General features: G+C 36.6%; 1 protein-coding gene across 13 annotated transcripts in view; it reads right to left on the bottom strand.

Moving 5' to 3' along the window:
* Positions 1–21,197, bottom strand: part of MCTP1 (multiple C2 and transmembrane domain containing 1) — a 594,209-nt gene that overhangs the window by 318,668 nt on the left and 254,344 nt on the right. For all 13 annotated transcript variants that reach the window (XM_050794290.1, XM_050794291.1, XM_050794293.1 and 10 more), the window contains one exon: positions 147–261. In XM_050794290.1, coding sequence (XP_050650247.1) covers positions 147–261 — 115 coding nt within the window. The remainder of the gene's footprint in view (positions 1–146; positions 262–21,197) is intronic.

The raw sequence follows: 21,197 nt of genomic DNA, 5'->3' as shown, positions 1-21,197 counted from the left end.
TAATGGGTCAAACTGTGTCTTTGAATTCAAGCTTCTAAAAATTATATTCTAGTTAATTTTTTATAACTCAAGCAATCACATGGAAAACAAAGTTTGTCATAAACACATAAAAAAGCTTCTAGGTGATATTGCTCTTATGCTCTTACCTCCTCGATCTCGAGCAGCTAAACTTTGACCCCTTCTTAATGTAATGTCCAGCTGGTACATTCCGGGATCAGCCAAGGGGACCTCTGCATTACTGGTTCCAGCAGTGTTTATTTTCTGGAAAACACAAAATATAAAAAATATTAAATTTATTATCTCTGTTCTATTTTTTCCAAAGGGGGACCATATGTAGCTTAACCCTAATTATAAGAATTACTCAATAAAATAAATACTCTTCTGATTTAATACAGTCTCATAATTACCCAGTTCTCCGAAGGTTTTGAAATTTATGAAATTCTCTAGACTCAAAATAAAAACATGGCAGTTACAGAAATGTCCTGTTTTAACTCAGATTATGGATAACAAATGGAATATAAAAACGTTTCCCATGGAAGTCTCCACACAATTCAACTAAGAAATATGAACATAGAAATACTGTGTGAAGTGAAAACATAATCAATGATGAGTGGAGAATAAGAACAAGAGCAGTTCACTTCTACCTAACTGGAAATTAAAATTAAAATGATTGATTCAGGTGACTGTTGACTCATTTATCTGTTCAGAAAAGCTCATACCTATGAATTAAGCACTTCTGCTTCAGCCTCAACATAAAATATAATTATATAGAAATAAATTCACGTAGCATTTTGGCAATATTTGCAAGAAATATATTCTCAATGGGGCTAAATTTCTAGTGCTGCTTTCTACGGAATAAAAGTGCATAAGCCATTCCTAGATCTAAAAATGTTTGTGAGGCTGCCTCTATAGAATTTATTTTTAGCAACAATATACTCTTAATAATTTACTAGGCATTGAATTACAAGAGGAATAACTATATTAAAACAACATAAATGAAACATGTAGTAAAAATTCTTCAGGTCATATTTTTAGTCTCTGTCATTCTGTATACAATAGGAAAGCTTTCCTTTGTGTGTTTGGGATTAATTTAAATTCTTAAAATTTTTTTTCTGATTCAAAAGGAAACGTCCTTTTGTCTTAGAATACGCATGGATGAGGTAAAATAACAGACAGCAGTCTTTTAATTCCATAATTCACATAAAATGAAACAATAAAGCAGCATTTAAACAATCTTTAAGGTATATAATTCACATACCCGACATTTGCTCATTAAAGCAGCATATTTTTTTGAGGTTTTAAGATCAAGGCAAATAGCTTTGCTGTTGGAGCAATTATTATTTAAAACAAGAGGCAGCACAGCTTTGATTGATAACCTGAACTCATTGTCTCTCCTCTGGTAACAATAAAAAATAATTCACTTCACCTTCTCATGATATCCTTGTTTCTATAAATGATCCCTCAGTCACTCAGCCTATAAATTGCTGAGTCATCTTTGACTTCTTCATTTGATTCCCACCCACATCCAAATAGTTGTCAAATCCCCCCCACTCCATTTCTGTATGACATCTCCCAATTGTCTTTTTCTTTTAATTCCTATTACCACTCATTTGGATCAGGCCTTTGAACAACAAAGGAGTAAAAAGTAAAATGATTGTCTTGCTCTTCCCTTACCCATCTGATTGTGGCCACCAGTGACAACAATTTGGGAAATATTTTTCACACTTTTGAAAGTCTTATGAAAACATATACACATACATATAGCTTTGTTTTTTTGTGGTTGGGCTTTCAGTTTTCCCTAGTTTTAAACAAAGAGAGTATCATATTTTGTCTATTATGAACAACTTCTAGAAAAACATCATGGGCACTTTTCTAGTCAATACATATACATACACCTTTCCCTTTAAAATGTTCTAGCTTTATTGAGTCACAATTGACAAAATTATATGATTTTCTGATATACAGCATGATGATTCAATATACATATGTTTTGGGCAGTGATTACCACAATCAAGTTAGTTAACACATCTCTCACCTCACTTGTTTACCCTTTTGTTTTGTTTTGTGGTGAAGACATTGAAGTGAATTTCAAGTATACAATTCAGTACTTTAACCATTCTTTGCCATTTCCATTTTGATAAGGTTATTTCTACTACAATGGACAAACATTATTTTGTAAAGTGACTTTATATTCTATCACATTTCAAGTCATATTTTGGGTTGTCTGTGTATAGAAATCATATTGTCTGTATATAATGCCTTTTTGACTCTTATTTTCTAATATTTCAATTGTTTATTTTTAAATCTTATTGTGTTATCTTCCAAAGACTGTTAAAAAATGGTGAAAACTGTGAACATTTCTGAATTAGATTTGATTATAATGTGCATGCCTTTTAGTATTTCACAATTTAACACAATGTTTATGAAGCTTAGGCTTTTTCTTCTCTTAATTTATTTGGGCTTAAAAAAAAGCACAGTTGAATTTTATCAATAGATTTTCAGCATACGTTAATAAGATCATACAGAATTTTTTTGACAGATTTTTCTAACATTCAATCATCTGCATATTTCCAGAGTAGACTGTACTTGGCACTCTGAATTTGTTCACTCTAATGTACAATCATGATTATGTTCAAAACTATCTATCATACGTCAGCATACTTGAGTATATCCATACTTCTTAGGAAGGCATTCATAGCCCCCATGATATATTAAGTTGGTGCAAAAGCAATTGTGGTTTCTGCCATTAATTTCAATGCCATTACTTTTGCACCAACCTAACTCAAGCCTATCATTATAAACTGAGCCTTCACTTCTCTTCCACAAATTCTGGACCATTTTTACTTAACGGAATAGAATTTACACTTTAAAAACTTGTATCTTCATTCTTTACTCTTGACCAGGGCTGCCTTCTCTTCTTGTTTCCCATGTCTTCCTACCCAGTCTTCAAGGACCATTTCACTAGCACTTTATATCTTTCTTTTCCATTACCACATTCTATCTCAAATGTCATATTTGTCATTTTAAATTATAAACCTTTAAAATCAGGGAATAGAGTATTTAAGCTTCAAATTGAAAATAAATTATGCTAGAGGCTACAAGGATAGAAAGATGTCTTTACCAGCACCTGATCCAGCTGAGTAGAAACATCAATGGGGATCTAAATAAAGTTGGCGAATCCATGGGCAGTTTGTTCTCTCTCTTCTCCTACACTCATGTAATGCATCCAATTTGCTTTGGCACCCTACTTGAGGAACCCAGGTATACCCTTAGAATCCTTCTCAATACAGTGCTCCAGGCAGCCATTACCAATTGATAAAAATTAGCACTTAAAATCCAACCCTGTCCACTCAGGAGCTGTAATAAAAGACTGACTGTAATATACTGGAGGTATGAAGTCATTGGGAGAGAAGGACAGTGGATCAATTATGATGGGAGAAGACTCTCAGGAGACCTTATAAAGATAACCATGGAGCAGGGTCTGAAAATATGTGTAGAACTTTGACAAGTGAAGATTTGGAAGGAGGGAGCATCAGGAAAAATCAACATGAGCCCAATGGTAAGCAGTCACCAAAAAGCGCATCACTAGATTGCATGAGAAATAAGGTGGAAAGGAAGACTGATGTACAGTGAGGCCCAGCTAAGGAGGTTTCAGTCTGTAGGCAACGTCAAACCATCACAGGCTTCTGAAGACAGAAACAACAGAACCAGGCTCCAGGGAACACACACTTACTGCCTTACATGTTTTATGCTCTGGGCCAAATGCTTAGATTTTAGCGATGAACAAAACTCGGGCCTTTTCCCTCTGTAAGAGGGGTGAGAGTAGAGAAATCCCGTGGATCTAGAAATTATTTAAAAGGATTTACAACTGTTCAGTTTAAGTCATTTTAAGTCAGTTTAAGTCTTAAACTGTTCACTTTAAGAGCCTGATCTGACCAGTGGTAACAAAAACAAAAGATGGATTTGAGAGATTGAGGAGATTCGATCAACTGAATTTGCAACTGACAAGATGTGGGAGATGTGGGAAACAGTGGGCGAGTCACACCGAAGTTTGAGCTGTGCTCCTGGGAGGATGGTAACACCCATAGTAGACAGCAGAAATGAGAGGAGGTGCAACTCCAGGCCACCACTGTGTCAGCTCCAGGGATCACCCAACTCCATCAAAGAACATCAAGAACTTTAGAGGATCTAGAGCCACATCTCCTCTCAGGCTCACTATAATGGTTCCAAGAAGAAAATCAGCAGGCTGACTATGGAGGGATGCCGGAAATAAATGTGTATTTTTTATTGTAAAGTATCTTTTAAAAAGTGTTCATGAAGCTTCCAAACATAAAGCTATCTTAGGAAATATGTATCTGAAGTGCTAGGCTCTCATATATTAAAATCTCTAAAACAAACTTTGTTCACCTCCGAAATTTTAAATATCCTGAATGATATATCTAAGTTGTCTGCTCTCGTGGTCTGCTTTTTGTAACCAAGAAAATGGTACTTTCACAGAATTGAACAGCTGTAAGAAGTTAATGATCTGTGCAGTTATTTTTAGGGCCTGTCTTCCTGCTAACCTGTAAGCTCCATATAGGCAGAGGCCGTGCTTGTTTTGTTCACGGGTGTATCCCTCCAAATCCCTGGCACTTAGCAGAGTTCCTGGCAAGGAGTAGGTGCTCAGTACATGTTTTTAAATGAATGAGCTAAGACATTAATAACTGATAAGAGCTTAATTTTTAAAACTCTTCCCAGGAGCGTTTGCATTTTCAGAGGTCAATTAGAGAAAGAGTAGCAATGAAAGACATGATTGTCAAATGAAGGAATCCTAGGTGGGAGGAATCATGGGCAGGAAGGCCAATTGGGCATTCAGGGAGTCCTTTATGTTTAACCTCTCCTTATTCTTCATTTATTATTTCAATGTGATTTATTATGCCAGACCTTTAAATGCCAGACACCTTTGATAAGAGGTCTAGAACATGAAACTTTAACATTTTGTAGGTTTAAATGCTACCTCCCTAATGAAGTCTTTTATATTACTCAAATAAAAGTTACCCTCTCTTCTCTCTGCTAGCCCATTCTTTTCTTTTCCTGCTTCTCTAGACTGGATTTCTTAAAGCCAAATGATGCATCATATAAACATTTAGATATTCAAGACATAAACTGGAGGGAACACCAGGTGCTCCTGGAATTACTGTCTCTTCTTTAATTGCTGAAATCTAGCTATTTCCTAGTATTCTACTTTTGAACATCTGTTGCAGAAAATACAGACTGGGTAAACCAATGTGTACTTCAAACCTCTTCAACCTTTAGATTCTGTGTAATAAAGAGGCTGAAAGGTAAAAACTACATTTCCTTATTGTCTTTGCAGCTAGGATCGTCCCATGTGGTGTAGGTTCTGCTAAGAAAATGCACTTATATACTATGACAAATGCAGATAGAGGTGAACGTTATGAAAAAGAAGTGGTATGCAAGGAGAGCTAATTTTCTGGTAGTGTGGTATAGGTTCTTCTAGGGAAGCTATGGTGAAATTTAGTATCCTGTTCTTGGTATCATGAATGCCACACAACAGGCAGCAGTGACAAAGGCATTGCCACTTTAATGTGATTGGCATTTTTCCCAACAGTATTTCAGTATCTAACCCTGGTCGTCTGGCCCTGCCTTTCCATTTACATCATCTGGTGTGGATTCTGTGTTCTGCCACTAAAACCCCTCCTTGAATCAATGATTGATAGTAGGAGGGGTTGCAGGCAAGAGACAATGAGGGAAGTGCTCATCTGGCCTGGTTTATCAGATTAACATCCGAGGATGAGAGACACTAAAATGTCATGAGATGGTGAAACAGCTACTTAGTCTCCTACCAATAAAGAGCCATTTTAAAGTCAAGTCTTTGATGAATCCAGTGATTGCTTTGACAGAACATTATGAAGGGTATAGGCAATGGAGAGGGCTGCCTTTTTCTAACAGCCCTACATTTAAAAGAGGAATAAATGATAAACTCAAAATTATATGTATTTTATTTTGAATTGACAACAACTGTATATATATATGGATACATTTGGATGTTTTGTTACATGTATACATTTCAGAATGAGATAATCAGGCTAATTAACACATCCGTTACCTCCAATATTTATCATTTGTTTTGTTGGAAATATTTAAAATTCTCTTATTTTGAAATATTTTGAAAATCACAATGCATTATTATTAGCTATAGTCACCATGCTGTGGAATAGATCACCAGAATGTATTCCTCTGTCTAACTGAAACTTTGTATCCTTTGATCAACATCTCCTGTTTCCACATCTATCTCCCCTTCTTCCCACCCCTGCAACCTCTGGTAACCGCGATTCTATTCTCTACTTCTATGAGTTTAAGTTTTATATATTCCACATATAAGGAGATCATATATTTGTCTCTCTGTGTCTGGCTTATTCCACTTAGCCTAGGTTCCCAAACCCCAGGTCACACAGCAGGAGGTGAGCAGTAGACAAACCAGAGAAGCTTCATCAGTAATTTACAGCTGCTCCCCATCGCTCACATTACTCCCTGAGCCCCGCCTCCTGTCAGATCAGCAGTGGCATTAGATTCTCATAGGAGCACAAACCCTATTGTGAACTGTGCATGTGAGGGATCTAGGTCGTGTGCTCCTTATGAGAATCTAATGCCTGATGATCTGTCACTGTCTCCCACCACCCCCAGGTGGGACCGTCTAGTTGCAGGAAAACAAGCTCAGGGCTCCCACTGATTCCACATTGTGGTGAGTTGTTCAATTATTTAATTACACATTACAATGTAATAATAATCAAAATAAAGTGCACAATAAATGTAAGGCACTTGAATGGTCCCAAACAACCTCCCCACTCCCTGGTCTGTGGAAAAATTGTCTTCTACGAAACTGGTCCCTGGTGCCAAAAAGGTTGAGGATGGCTGCACTTAGTATAGTGTCCTCCAGGTTCATCCACATTGTTGCAAATGACAGAATTTCCTGCTTTTTAAAGGATGAATAGTATTTCATTGTGCATATATTCCACATTTTAATCCATTCATCTGTTAATGGGTATTTTGGGCATTTTCATATCTTGGTTTCTGTGAATAATGCTGCAATGAACATGGAATGTAGTCATCTCTTTCAGATATTGGTTTCAATTCCATTGGCTACATATCCAGATGTGGGATTGCTGGATTATGTGGTAATTCTATTTTTAGTTTTCTGAGGAAACACCATACTGTTTTGCAAAGTGGCTATGCTAATTTACAATACGGCAGTGTACAAGGTTTCTCTTTTACTCACATCCTTGTCGACACTTAACTTTCATATTTTTCATAGTAGCCAATCTAACAGGTATGAGGTGATATCTTACTGTGGTTTTATATTTGCACTTCACTGATGGCTACACATATTGAGGGGTTTTTTTCATATATCTGTTGGCTATTTGCATATCTTCTTTTGATAAATGTCTATTCAGGTCCTTTGCCCATTTTTTTTTAGTAGGGTTATTTATTTTCATGTTATTGAGTAGTTTGAATTCTTCGTCTATCTTGGACTCTAGTCCCTTATTGGTGTATGATTTACAAATATTTTGTCCTAATCTATGGATGGTCTTTTCCCTGTTAATTGTTTTCTTTGTTGTGCAGAAGCTTTTCAATTTGATGCAATCCCATTTGTCTATTTTTGCTTTTGTTGCCTGTGCTTTTGCGGTCTTATCAAAGAAATCACTTCCAAGACCACAGAGCTTTCCTTGATTTTTTTTCTCCTGGTAGTTTTACAACTTCAGGTCTTATGCTTAAGTCTTTAATCCATTTTGAGTTGATTCTTGTATAAAGAGTGAAATAGGAGTCTAAAATGGATATGGCATATCAATAAATGTGGCTCACCATATTCACAGAATCAAGGCCAAAAACCACCTTATAATCTCAATGGATACATGAAAAGCATTGATAAAATTCAACATTATTTTATGATAAAAGCTCTCAACAAACTAGTTATATAAGGATTGTTTCTCAACCCAGTAAACATTATATGACAAGTCCATAGCTAACGTCATGCTCAACATTGAAAAGTTGAAGGCTTTTCCTCTAAGATCAGAAACAAGACAAGGATGCCCACTTTCAACACTCCTATTCTAGATAGTACTAGAAGTCCTAGCCAAGGCAATTATGCAAGAGAAAGAAATGAAAGGCATTCAAATCAAACACACACACACACACACACACACACACACACACACACACACCCCAAAAGCCACCCCAAACTGTTAGAATTGATAATAGAATTCATTAAAGTTGCAGAAGACAAAATCAACTTACAAAAACCAGTGGTATTTCTATGTGCCAACAACAAACTATCTGAAAAATAAATTAAGAAAACAATCCCATTTACAATATCATAAAAAATACTTAGGAGTGGATTAATCAAGAAGGTGAAAGATCGGTATATTGAAAACTATAGAACATTGATGAAAGATATTGGAGATGACACACAAGAAAGGAAGGATTGTTTATATTCATGGATTAGGAGAATTAGTATTGTTAAAATGTCCATACTAATCAATGGGATCTACAGATTCAATGCAATCTCCATCAAAATTCCAATGACGCTATTCACAGAAATAGAATAAATAATCTAAAATTTGCATGAAGCCATAGACAATCCTGAATGACCAAAGCCATCTTCAGTGAAAAGAACAAAGCTGGAGGTATCACACTATCAGATTTCAAAATCTATTACAAAGTGATAGTAATCAAAACAGCAAGGTACTGACATAAAAATAGACATATTAACAAATGAAATAAAACAAAGAGCCCAGAAATAAACCCATACATTTATGATCAATTGAGTTTTGATAGCAGTGTCAAGAATACACAATGGAGAAAGTACAGTCTCTTCAATAAATGGTGTTGGAAAAACTACATATCCACCTGTAGACAAACGAAAAAAGCCCAAACTTTAAAATTCAGAGTTCTAGGTACAGTTTGAAGATTAAGACGTATCTATGGTAATAATCAAAAGTTTGGGGGCTAAAGCCCAAAATCAGATGCAAAGTGCAAAGTTTTAAGTTGTAGATTATAACACAGGATAAATTCACAGCCTTATCAGGTCACTTATGGGAAAGTCAGAAAAAAAATCACGGATGAGTAGTTAATGACCAGAGCATTCACATCTTCTATCTCAGCAAGCCACCATTTTTGCAGAAGGCCTTCCTGTCTTGCTTGAACTGGAGTCATTACCATACATGGTGATGCCAAATTTCCTTATGCTCAACTCCTCTTTCCCTCACTTTAGATAGACTAGTGGCTCCGGCTGGACTTCAGGAACTCTGAGGGTAGAACCCAGCCTGATATCAATTTTTTTTTTCCCAACAGCCCCACAAGTAATTTCAATATGCAGCCTAGCTTGATCCTTGTGCCAATTATAGAAGCAAGTCTTTGTGAAAACTATGCACAAAGATTTTCCAGACTTTTCTTATTTATATCATGAAACACCTGGGTAATATGTATGGGAATCAACAGAAGGGTCCCAGTGACTTTAGGCTCTGCTGCTTGGGAGGTCTTTTTACATAAATAAAGAGAGCTTCCACCAGAAGATATAAAGGTGCTGGTAAAATGAAAGTTGGAAACGCCTCCCTACCTTTTCAGATTTTCATTACAGGAAAAAATAAAGGAGTTACTCTGTTAGCTGGCATGGTTGATTCTTTAAATTTTTAATTTTAATTTTTAATTTTTGTGGGTACATAGTAGGTGTATATATTTATGGGTTTCATGAGATATTTTGATACAGACATGCAATGCATTATAATTTCATCAGGTTAAATGGGATAGTCATCACCTCAAGCATTTACCCTTTGTGTTACAAACAATCCAATTAGTTACATAGCTTTAGTTACTTTACAATGTACAATTACATTATTTTTTACTGCAGTCACCCTGTTGTGCTAGCAAATTCTAGGTCTTATTCATTCTTTCTAACTACTTTTTGTACCCATTAACCCTCCCTTCTTCCCCTCAATCCCCAACTACCCTTCCCATTCTCTGGTAACCATCCTACTCTCTATCTCCATTGTTTTAATTTTTAGCTCCCATAAATAAGTGGAACATGCAAAGTTTATCTTTCTGTGCCAAAGTTATTTCACATAACAAAATGATCTCCAGTTCCCTCCATTTTGTTGAGTCCAGCTCTGGCTGGACTTCAGGAACTCTGAGGGTAGGACCCAACCTGGTATCAATTTTTTTTTCCCAACAGTCCCTCAAGTAATTTCAATATGTAGCCTAGCTTGATCCTTGTGCCAATTATAGAAGCAAGTCTTTGTGAAAACTATGCACAAAGATTTTCCAGACTTTTCTTATTTATATCATAAAACAGAATCTCATTCTTATTATCAATAAAAAGCAGGAGGGTTATTGTAGCACTGTACAGTGGGGGAAGAGTATGCCTGGCTTCCAGGGAATTTCCTGGTGTGCTCTTAGTATTACCATGCCAAGTGGATTGTAGATTGGTTACATTATTCCAAAAATGTTTCATACACTCAGGCCATGATCACTGCAGATTTAACTTTGTCTGTCAATAAAGCCCACTTAAAGTTAAAACTTCATGACAGACATTAAATTTTTTGACTTTTAAAATTTAGCAATGTTGTCAGAGATATCATTGATGATTTCTACTTAGTCATGATCAGTTTCTACGTAGTCATCTCTCCTACTTTCTATGATACTGAAAACATGTACAGTGAAATCTCCATTAAGTGGAAATCGAAGTTTTTTAAAACCTAATTTTTAAAAACAGAACTCAAAAGCCACAGAGATATTCAAAGTTCAATGAAGCTCAAGTATCTATTTGTCAAGGAAATACTATGATTAGCTGGAAGTCAACTGATTAAGTGACTTTAAAGACCTCACAAAGAATAGGAAAAGTTATGGCAAATAATGGGCACACCCCGGTATGTATATCAGCAATGGTGTCTAATTTACAGCCTCAACAGAAAGAAAAGCTTATGCTTGGTTCCAAGTAAATGCAACTCCCTTGCCCCTTGCTCATAGCTGATTAGACATGAGCTAGGAGTCTAAACTAAGGGCAGACAGTGAGCAGGCTGGCTGGTGTTAGGTTGTTATTTAGCAGAGAGTATTAGTAGGCAAAGATGATTTGAATGAATTTCAGAGAGAAGAAAATGTTATAATGGCTACTAAGCTGAAGGGTCATAATAAAGAAGTTGGAGAGGTCATAAGGCCACGCGTACCCTCATGTCAGGAAACAGATGCTATAATTAAGCAGAAGTATGGGTAGAAAACTACATACAGTAGAGGATGGAGTGTGACATTGTAACAGACCAAGCAACCAAAACACAGTAATGACAATATTGGACAGGAGAGTGAAGATCCATGAGCTTTCACTACTGAAAGCCTGAAGTACGTCTGGGAGCTGAGGGTCCACTGCTCCGTACTCTTGGATGTTTCTGTGGTTCCTGTTGACCTTCTTACCTCATCTGGCCTTCTTTGAGACAGCTTCAGTGAGACCTTGGCCCTTACAACAGAACAGAATAAGAAAAGAACGAGACCGAGCAAAAGAAGCCAAGGATCAAGAGAGCAGCCAGTTAACACAGGAAATCCACAAGTGTCGGAATACAGTAATATAGAGAAAGTGAGCTGCAGAGAGGGGCTGCAGACAGAAATCACTTCATCCACCTTCTTCCTCCACGGTTCTGTGTGATGTTCATGTTCAGCACCCCTGAGGGACTAGCTCACCACGCAAAGGCCAAATAAGGTTAATGCTCTGCAGCTACTAAGTGAGGAAAAACTTCATGTTTTTTTAAATGAATATTTCAACAAGAATTGGGAGAAAGTCTACGGTTAGGATGACCATGTAACTGATCATTCAAAATGGGATACTTTGGAGAGTGAAAAAGAGTGCTATTAATAATGATATGGTGTACACAGGTAGAAACAAAACTGTCCCAGGTAAACTAGAATGCATGGTTATAGTGGTAAGTTAGCCCTCAGCTTACCAGAAAGCAGAAAAGTCCAATCTCCTGGTCATATCAAAGCTTTACTATACTTTGTTTTTGAACTGAATTACAACCCTAGGTTTAATTCTGGGGTTTTGGTTTCCCAGTGGCCCAAACTAAACAAAATGGGCCAATAAATACTCAGACCCAATAAATGGCAACATTTACTGCTGTTTAAAAAAGTATGAAATTCAGTGCTCCCAGAATGTCTTTTCTGGGACTCCCACAACACTAATTACTCACCCGTGGATTGTCTGCTAAACTGACTGCTCTGTGTGGCATTGCTTCATTATCACTAATAATCTTTCCGCCTACACATACAGTATATAAAATAACCTGAACCAAAGCAATTAAAATTCTCTTTTCTTAAGTCTTATGTAGATGGACCACTCTCTTCTTAAATTAGACCATGTAAGCAGACTTTGTGTTGCAAGATACAAATGTTGAAGAAAGCACAGGTGAGATAGCAATTATTTAACTTCAGCCAAAAATACTATCCTCTCTGGTATTTGTTTTCTAATCTTTAAAATAGGTAATAGATATCTCATAAACATTGTTGTGATTACGAGATAAAATATGTAGGCCGGGCACAGTGGCTCATGCCTGTAATCCCAGCATTTTGGGAGACCAAGCTGGGTGGATCATGAGGTCAGGAGTTTGAGACCAGCCTGACCAACACGGTGAAACCCCATCTCTACTAAAAATACAAAAATTAGCCGGGTGTGGTGGTGTGCACCTGTAATCCCAGGTATTCAGGAGGCTGAGGCAGGAGAATTGCTTGATCCTGGAGGCGGAGGTTGTAGTGAGCAGAGATCATGCCACTGCACTCCGGCCTGGGCAATAGAGCAAGACTCCATCTCAAAAAAAAAAAAAAAAAAAAGTAAAAGTGTTTTGTAACTGTAAGAAATTGTTCAAATATAAGTGGTTATTTAGAGGCAGGTGATGAGGAGATCTATTATAAGATAGAGGAAATATTACAGGAGTCAGAGCACAAAAACATGGACACAAAGCCTCGTTATGGTATTAAATTGCTGTGAGACATGGGGAAACATTTTTGAGCTCTAGAAGTCTCATTTTCCATTTCTTTCAAAAAAAAAATCCTTGTGAATTTTCTTTTCTTTTCTCAAGATGGCTGACCAGAGACATTGGATGCTAGTTCTCCTCAGAAAGATCAAAGTGACTGTGAACGGACAAGTTCCAAATGGGAAAGTGAGGGAAGGGAGCCAGGACCTCTTGGAGAACCCATGGGAAGAAGCTGGGGCACAAACAAGGAAAGCAGCAAGAATCTGGCACAGATTGACTCCCAAGGAACTCAGACCCCATGGAAAGGCTTGGGGAGAGTGCTTCTCTGCTCCTCTCACCTCTCTGACAATCTCCTGACAGCCAGACTGTTGGGGAACCCCTCTGACCTTGTGACTCAGGGCAATGCTATCTGTGGTGATTTGGGAACCTCCTGGAGACAGAGAACTTGGTGGCCAGTTTGCACAAGAATGCTTGCACTCCCCTCACCTTTGAACTTAGATATCAGGTGCCATACTGATTGTGCACTTGTAGTGCCACTGCCTTGCATGTGGTTTCTCTGCCCTTGAGTTACTCCACCACCGAATCCTCAACCGAATACACCACAACCTGCTCCAACATTGGCAAGCACAGCTTACACTAAGAGCAGGGTCCAACTCCCACTCCCTACACAGAGAGGCAGCATTCTAGCAACGGAGGACAGATAAGTTGCAGAGTTGCCTGATCTGGCCTGGGGAAGAGGTTCTCACCTGAGCCCATTTTGGTGGTAGCCCTCAGAGGCGTATATCCATGGCCTGCACCTGCACTGCAGTGGGGAACCAAAGGACAAAGTCTCTGTGAACTGGAAGTCATGAACCCTGCAACAGGGAAGGAATAGGGAAGCAGATCACATTCCTGTTGGCTCAAGATGAGGAGCTGATACATGCTCCACTACCTTCCCCCAAGACTTCAGTGCACCACAACACAATCTCTTCCTGCCAATACCCCTTCAGGGTGGGTGTTTCCACTCAACATCAGCCTACCTAACATCAAGTCAGCTCCTACTCTTAACTGCTATATACTGGACTGAAGCCTGAACTGCACCACCAAACACAAACCCTGCTACTAGAGAGCTTAGTACTAGTGCATGAGATAAGCTTCCTGAAACTCCACACTCTCAGCCCCACAGAAGGTCACATGTTGACTCATGCATATAATATACCAGTACAACAAGCAGCATCTGAAAAGCCACAGCATAGAAGCTATATACAACGAAGAGACACATACAGAGCCTTAGCTCTCTGCAAGTATCCAGAAAATAAGTCAATTGATCATATGCAACATACACCACAGTCAAACCCTCAAGGGAAAAATGATATTTTAAAAGTCTCATACAAATGATGGTGAATTCAAAAGTAAGAAGCAGATGAGAAGGAATCAGCACAAAAACTCTGGCAGTACAAAAAGCCAGAATGTCTTGATACTTCTAAAGGATTACTCTCACTCTCTAGCAATGGATCCTAACCAAATTAAATACTTTGAAAAAACAGATAAAGAACTCAAAATATAGGTTGCAAGGAAACTCAGTGATATCCTATTAGAAGTCCAACACAAAGAAGCCAGAAAAACAACTCAGGATATGAAAAACAAGATAGCTACATTAAAAAAAAAAAAAAAAAAAAAAAAAAAAAACTCTAGAATAGAAAAATTCACTAAAGATATGCTTTAACAATAGACTAACCAAGCAAAGAATGAATTTCTGAGTTTGAAGATCAGTCTTTCAAATTATCTGAGTCAGACAAAAATAAAAAAAAATTTTAATGAACAAAGCTTTCAAGAATTTAATAGCAGTCTGAGAGAAAAAATGTAGGAACTCAGGGCCGGGCGCGGTGGCTCATGCCTGTAATCCCAGCATTTTGGGAGGCCGAGGCGGGCAGATCACAAGGTCAGGAGATTGAGACCACGGTGAAACCTTGTCTCTACTAAAAATATAAAAGATTAGCTGGGCACAGTAGCGGGCGCCTGTAGTCCAAGCTACTCAGGAGGCTGAGGCAGGAGAATGGCGTGAACCTGGGAGGCGGAGTTTGCAGTGAGCCGAGATTGCGCCACTGCACTCCAGCCTGGGTGACAAAGCAAGACTCCGTCTCAAAAAAAAAAAAAAAAAAAAAGAAAGAAAGAAAAAGAAAAAGAAAAAAGAAAAAAAGTAGGAACTCAGAAAACTTATTTAAGGGACTAGTTCAAGAAAATTTTCCTAATCTTCCTAGAGAGGTCAACATCCAGATACAGGAAATTCAGAGAACACCTGCGAGACACTATACAAGATAACCACCCCCAAGACATAGAGTTGCCTGATTTTCCAAGGTCAACATGAAAGAAAAAAATCTTAAAGGAAGTGAGAGAAAAGAGCCAAATTACCTATAAAGGAAATCCCATCAAACTAACAGTGGACATCTCAGTAGAAACCTTACAAGCCAGAAGAGATTGGAGGCATGCTTTTAGCTTTCTTTAAGAGAAAAATGCTAGCCAAGAATTTCATGTCCTGCTAAATAAAGTTTCCTAAACAAAGGAGAAATAAAGTCTTTTTCATATGAGCAAACACTAAGGGAATTCATCACCACAAGACCGGTCCTACAAGAAATGGTCAAGGAGTTCTAAACATGGAAAGAAAGAATGATATATGCTATCATAAAAACACACTTAAGTACAAGGCTCAGCTAACAATACTATGACAGGAACAAAATCTCATATGTTAACATTAACCTTGAATATAAACAGCCTAAAATATGCTATCATAAAAACACACTTAAGTACAAGGCTCAGCTAACAATACTATGACAGGAACAAAATCTCATATGTTAACATTAACCTTGAATATAAACAGCCTAAATGCTCCACTAAACAGACATAGAGTGGCCAATGGGACAACAGCAACAAACATCCAATCTTTTGTTGCTTTTAAGAGCACATCTCATGGGGAATGACATCCACAGGCTCAAGTAAAGGGAAAATGAAGGATCTAGCACACAAATGGAAAACAGTAAAGAATTGTGGTTGCTATTCTTGTATCACATAAAACAGACTTTAAATCAACAACAGTAAAAAGGACAAATAAGGGCATTATATAATGATAAAAGATTCCTCCAACAAGAAGACTTAACTATCCCGAATATATATGCACTCAATGTTGGAGCACCCAGATTTACAAAACAAATACTGCTAGACCTAAGAAAAGAGATAGCCAGCCATACAATAATAGTAGGGGGCTTCAACACTCTACTGACAGCACTAGACAGATCATTGAGGCAGACAACTAACAAAGAAATTCTGGACTTAAATTGAACTTTTGACTAAATGGATATACCAGACATCTACATAATAATCTACCCAACAACCACAGGATATACATTCTCTCTATGCACGGAACATTTAAAAAATTGACCACATGCTTGGTCATAAAGCAAGTCTCAATAAATTCAATATAACTGAAATCATATCTAGCATCTTCTGGGACCACAGTGGCATTAAATTAGAAATCAATATCAAGAGGAACTCTCAAAACCACACAAGTACATGGAAACTAAAAAGTCTTGTTTCCAAAGAACTTTTAGGTAAATGACAAAGTTAAGATGGAAATAAATTTTTTTGAAACAAATTAAAATAGAGAGAAAACATACCTGAACCTCTGGAATACAGCAAAAGCAGTGGTAAGAGGTAAGTTTGTAGTGCTAAATGCCTACATCAGAAAGATATAAAGGTCTCCAATTAACAACCTAATATATGACACCCAAAACAAGCAAAACAAGAACAAACCAAACCTAAAGTTAGCAGAAGAAAAGAAATAACAAAGGTTAGAGCAGAACTAAATGAAATTTAGACCAAAAAATTATGCAAAGGATCAACAAAATGAACAGTTGGTTCTTCAAAAGGATAAACAGAATTGATAGACCAGTAGCTAGAGTAACCAAGAAAAAAAGAGAGAAAGTTCAAATAAGCACAATATCAAATGACCCGGGTGACATTACAACTGAAACTACAAAAGATCAAAAGGAATACAAAAGTTCCTCAGAGACTATTATGAACATCTCCATGTACACAAATTAGAAAATGTAGAGGAAATGGATAATTTCCTGGAAACACACAACCTTCCAAGATTGAACCAGGAAGATATTGAAATCCCTTACAAAACAATGAGTAAGAAAATAGAATCAGTAATAAAAAATCTACCAACCAAATAAAAGTCCTGAACCAGACTAATTCTACCAGATGCTCAAAGAAGAGCTGATACTAGTTTTACTAAGACTATTCCAAAAAACTTAGTATAAGGGATTTCTATCTAATTCATTCTATAAAACCAGTATCATCCTGGTACCAAAATCTGGCAGGGACACAACAACAACAAAAAACTACAGGTCAATATCCCTAATGAATATAGACACAACACTGTCAATAAAATACTAGCAAGCCAAATCCAGCACCACCACAAAAGGTAATTCATCACAATCCATTTGGATTTTATTTATGGGATGCAAAGATGGTTTCCACATACACGAATCAATAAATGTGATTCATTACATAAACAGAATAAGAACCAAAAACCATATGATTATCTCAGTAGATGGAGAAAAAGCAAGTGATAAAATCCAACATTTTTTTCATGATAAAAACTCTCAACAAACTAGGCATTGAAGAGACATACCTCAAAATAATAAAACAAATTTACGACAAACCCATAGCTAACATCACACTGAATGGGCACAACTAGAAGCATCTCCCTTACAAACTGCAACAAGACGGATGTCCACTCTTACCACTCCCATTTAACATAAGAGTCCTAGCCAGAGCAATCAGGCAACAGAAAGAAATAAAAAGTATCCAAGTAGGAAAAAAAGGAAGCCAAATTATCTCTATTCACTGACAATGTGATCCTATAGCTAGAAAGTCCTAAAGATTCTGGCAGAAGGTTCCTATACCTGATAAATGAATTCAGTAAAGTTTCAGGATAGAAGATCAATGTACACAAGTCAGTAGCATTTCTATACATTAATAATATTCAAGCTGGGAACTCAATTAAGAATTCAATCCCATTTACAATAACCACACACAAAAAAACAAAATACATAGGAATACATTTAACCAAAGAGGTAAAAGATACCTACAAGGAGAACTACAAAACACTGTTGAAAGAAGTCATAGATGACATAAATGAATGGAAAAACATTCCATGCTCATGACTTGGAAGAATCAATATCATTAAAATGACCATACTGCCCAAAGCAATCTATAGATTCAACACAATTCCTATCAAATTACCTATGTCATTTTTCATGGAATTAGAAAAAAAATTCTAAAATGTAAATGGAACCAAAAAGAGCCTGAATATCCAAAGCAATCCTAAGCAAAAAGAACAAAGCTGGAAGTATCACATTACATGACTTCCAACTATGCTACTAGGCTGTAATAACCAAAGTAGCACGGCACTGCTACAAAAATAGACACATAGATCAATGTAACAGAATAGAGAACCCCAGAAATAAAGCCACACACCCACAACCAACTGATCTTCAAAAACTTCAACAAAAATAAACGATGGGGAAACACTCTCTTTGATAAATAGTGCTGGGAAAACTGGCTAGCCACATGCAGAAGAATGAAACTGGACCCTTATCTCTCATCATATAAAAAAATTTATTTAAGATGGATTAAAGACTTAAATGGAAAACCTCAAACTAGAAAAATCCTAGAAGAAACCCTAGGAAAATCTCTTCTGGATATTGACTTATGCAAAGAATTTAAGGTGAAGACTTCAAAAGCAAATGCAACAAGAACAAAAAATAGACAAATGGGACTTAAGCTAAAGAGCTTCTATACAGCAAAATAAACAGTCAACAGAGTAGACAGACAACCTACGGAATGGGAGAAAATATTTGCAATTTATGCATCCAACAAAAGACTAATATCCAGACTCTATGAGTAACTTTACAAAGTCAACAAGAAAAATATAAATAACTCCTTTAAAAAGTGGGCAAAAGACATGAACAGATACTTCTCAAAGGAAGATATACAAATGACCAATAACCATTTGAAAAATGCTCAACATCACTAATCATCAAAGATGCAAATTAAAATCACAATGAGATGCCATCTCACACCAGTCAGAATATTATTAAAAGGTCAAAAAATAACAGATGTTGGCAAAGACGTGGAGAAAAGGGAACACTCATACACTGTTGGTGGGAATATAAATTAGTACAATCTCTATGGAAAACAGCATACAAATTTCTCAAAGAACTAAAAATAAAGCTTCCATTTGACCTAACAATCTTACTACTGGCCATCTACCCAAAGGAAAAAAATTATATATTAAAAAAAATCTGCATTCATATGTTTATCACAGCACTGTTTACAATAGCAAAGGCATGGAATCAACCTAAGTGTCCATCAACAGTGATCTGGATAAGGAAAATATGTACATATACTACACAGAATACTATGCACTCTTAAAAAGAATGAAACCATGTTCTTTGCAGCAACAGGGATGCAGCTAGAGGCAATTATCTTAAGTGAACTAATGACGAAACAGAAAACCACATACTACATGTTCTCACTTATAAGTGGGAGCGATATAATAACTACACATGGTCATATAGATGGGAACAATAGACAACAGGAACTGCAAAAATATGTAGGAAGAAAGGGGAGTGAGGGCTGAAAAACTACCTATTGGGTACTATGTTCACTATTTGGATGATAGGTTCACTAGAAGCCCAAACACCAGTATTATACAATACAATCATGTAACAAACCTGCACATGTACCTCTTGAATGTATAATTTTTAAATATATATATATACTTGTGAAAATGTAAAGAAATAACTTAATTGAAAGTGTTTACAAAAGAGTTAAGTGATTTACAAAGTAGGTTCTTCCTGCTTTTTTTCAAATCATATATTATGCATATAGTACTGCTAATGTTCATTAATGGTTAATCAGATATTAGAAAGAAGATAACAGATTATGCTTGGGTTAACTCTTAGGCTTTTAGTACTCCTGTATTGCTTAATGACTGTTATCTTTCCTATTTTACCAAAATAATATTTATTGGACCTGAGAAGAAGATAGATTTTATTTGTATTAACTCATCTGACCTTTTGTCTTTTTGTGAGTTCCCAAACATACTGTTTCTCCCCAAAGAAATTCAAATGTCATGAAAAAGTGCATAGCTACCAGTGAGTAAAACAACTCTGAGAGGGATAGGATTGTCAGAAATAGGCATACTGCACTAACTTGTTAATTGCTGTTACCTCCCTTGCCGTAAATGCTTCTGTTAACAAATGTTTCAATAGATTAAGACCAGTTCTATTTCCAAAATTTGAGCAATATATATGGAAAAATACTTTATTTAATACATGAATTTTTGAGATTATAACAATCTCAAAGAGGGAAGCTTGTGTAGCAGATGCTTTGCTTGATGCTAAATGTTTGGGATTTTGCTGAAGAATCCTTCTACTGCTTCTACGGATTTATGTCTACAAAACTGGCAACCACAGATCCTCATCAGCTCTTATGAAACCAAAACAAAGAAGCCTCCTTATTAGACTTAAGCACATATCTCTACTTCTTTTGGAATAACTCTATAGTGTTCCCCTTTTCCCTGTGATTACAAATTGCTTTGTATCTGAGTTTCCTCGTCAGAACCCTAATCTTTATTTCTAAGGTAACTTCAGGAAAAACCAAAGAACCAAAGGAATATTTCAGTGTTTCTATCACATATCAACTTTATATAAATGTCCTATCAATCCTACCCATAAAATTAATTGGGTATCTTTCAAAAAATGTCAAAAATATCTAGATAGAATGAATGTACTAACTTCTTTTATTCCAACACTTGATTTTCTTCGGAGAAAACCATGGGGATTATAGTTTTTCTGAACAGAAAATTAGCAAATCTTAGAAATCAATTTCCAACCTCACACACTCCTTCCCATATTCAAGGTTACCCTACCCTCATCCAGCATTTCATTATTTCACTTATTCACTCACTCATTTTTGAATCCCATATTGGATACCCAGCACAAATTAATGTTACAGAAAACACAGAAAGATGTTTGGATATACTGTTTGTCTTCAAAGACTATCATAGAAACAGTTTTGCCTGTGCAGTTTAAATGCCAACATGGAAAAACATGACAACAGCAGTTTTATGGTAGTAAAGGAGAA

The sequence above is a fragment of the Macaca thibetana genome, chromosome 6, assembly GCF_024542745.1.
Source record: "Macaca thibetana thibetana isolate TM-01 chromosome 6, ASM2454274v1, whole genome shotgun sequence".
NCBI lineage: Eukaryota > Metazoa > Chordata > Mammalia > Primates > Cercopithecidae > Macaca > Macaca thibetana.
This window is presented reverse-complemented; position numbering and strand designations above follow the sequence as displayed.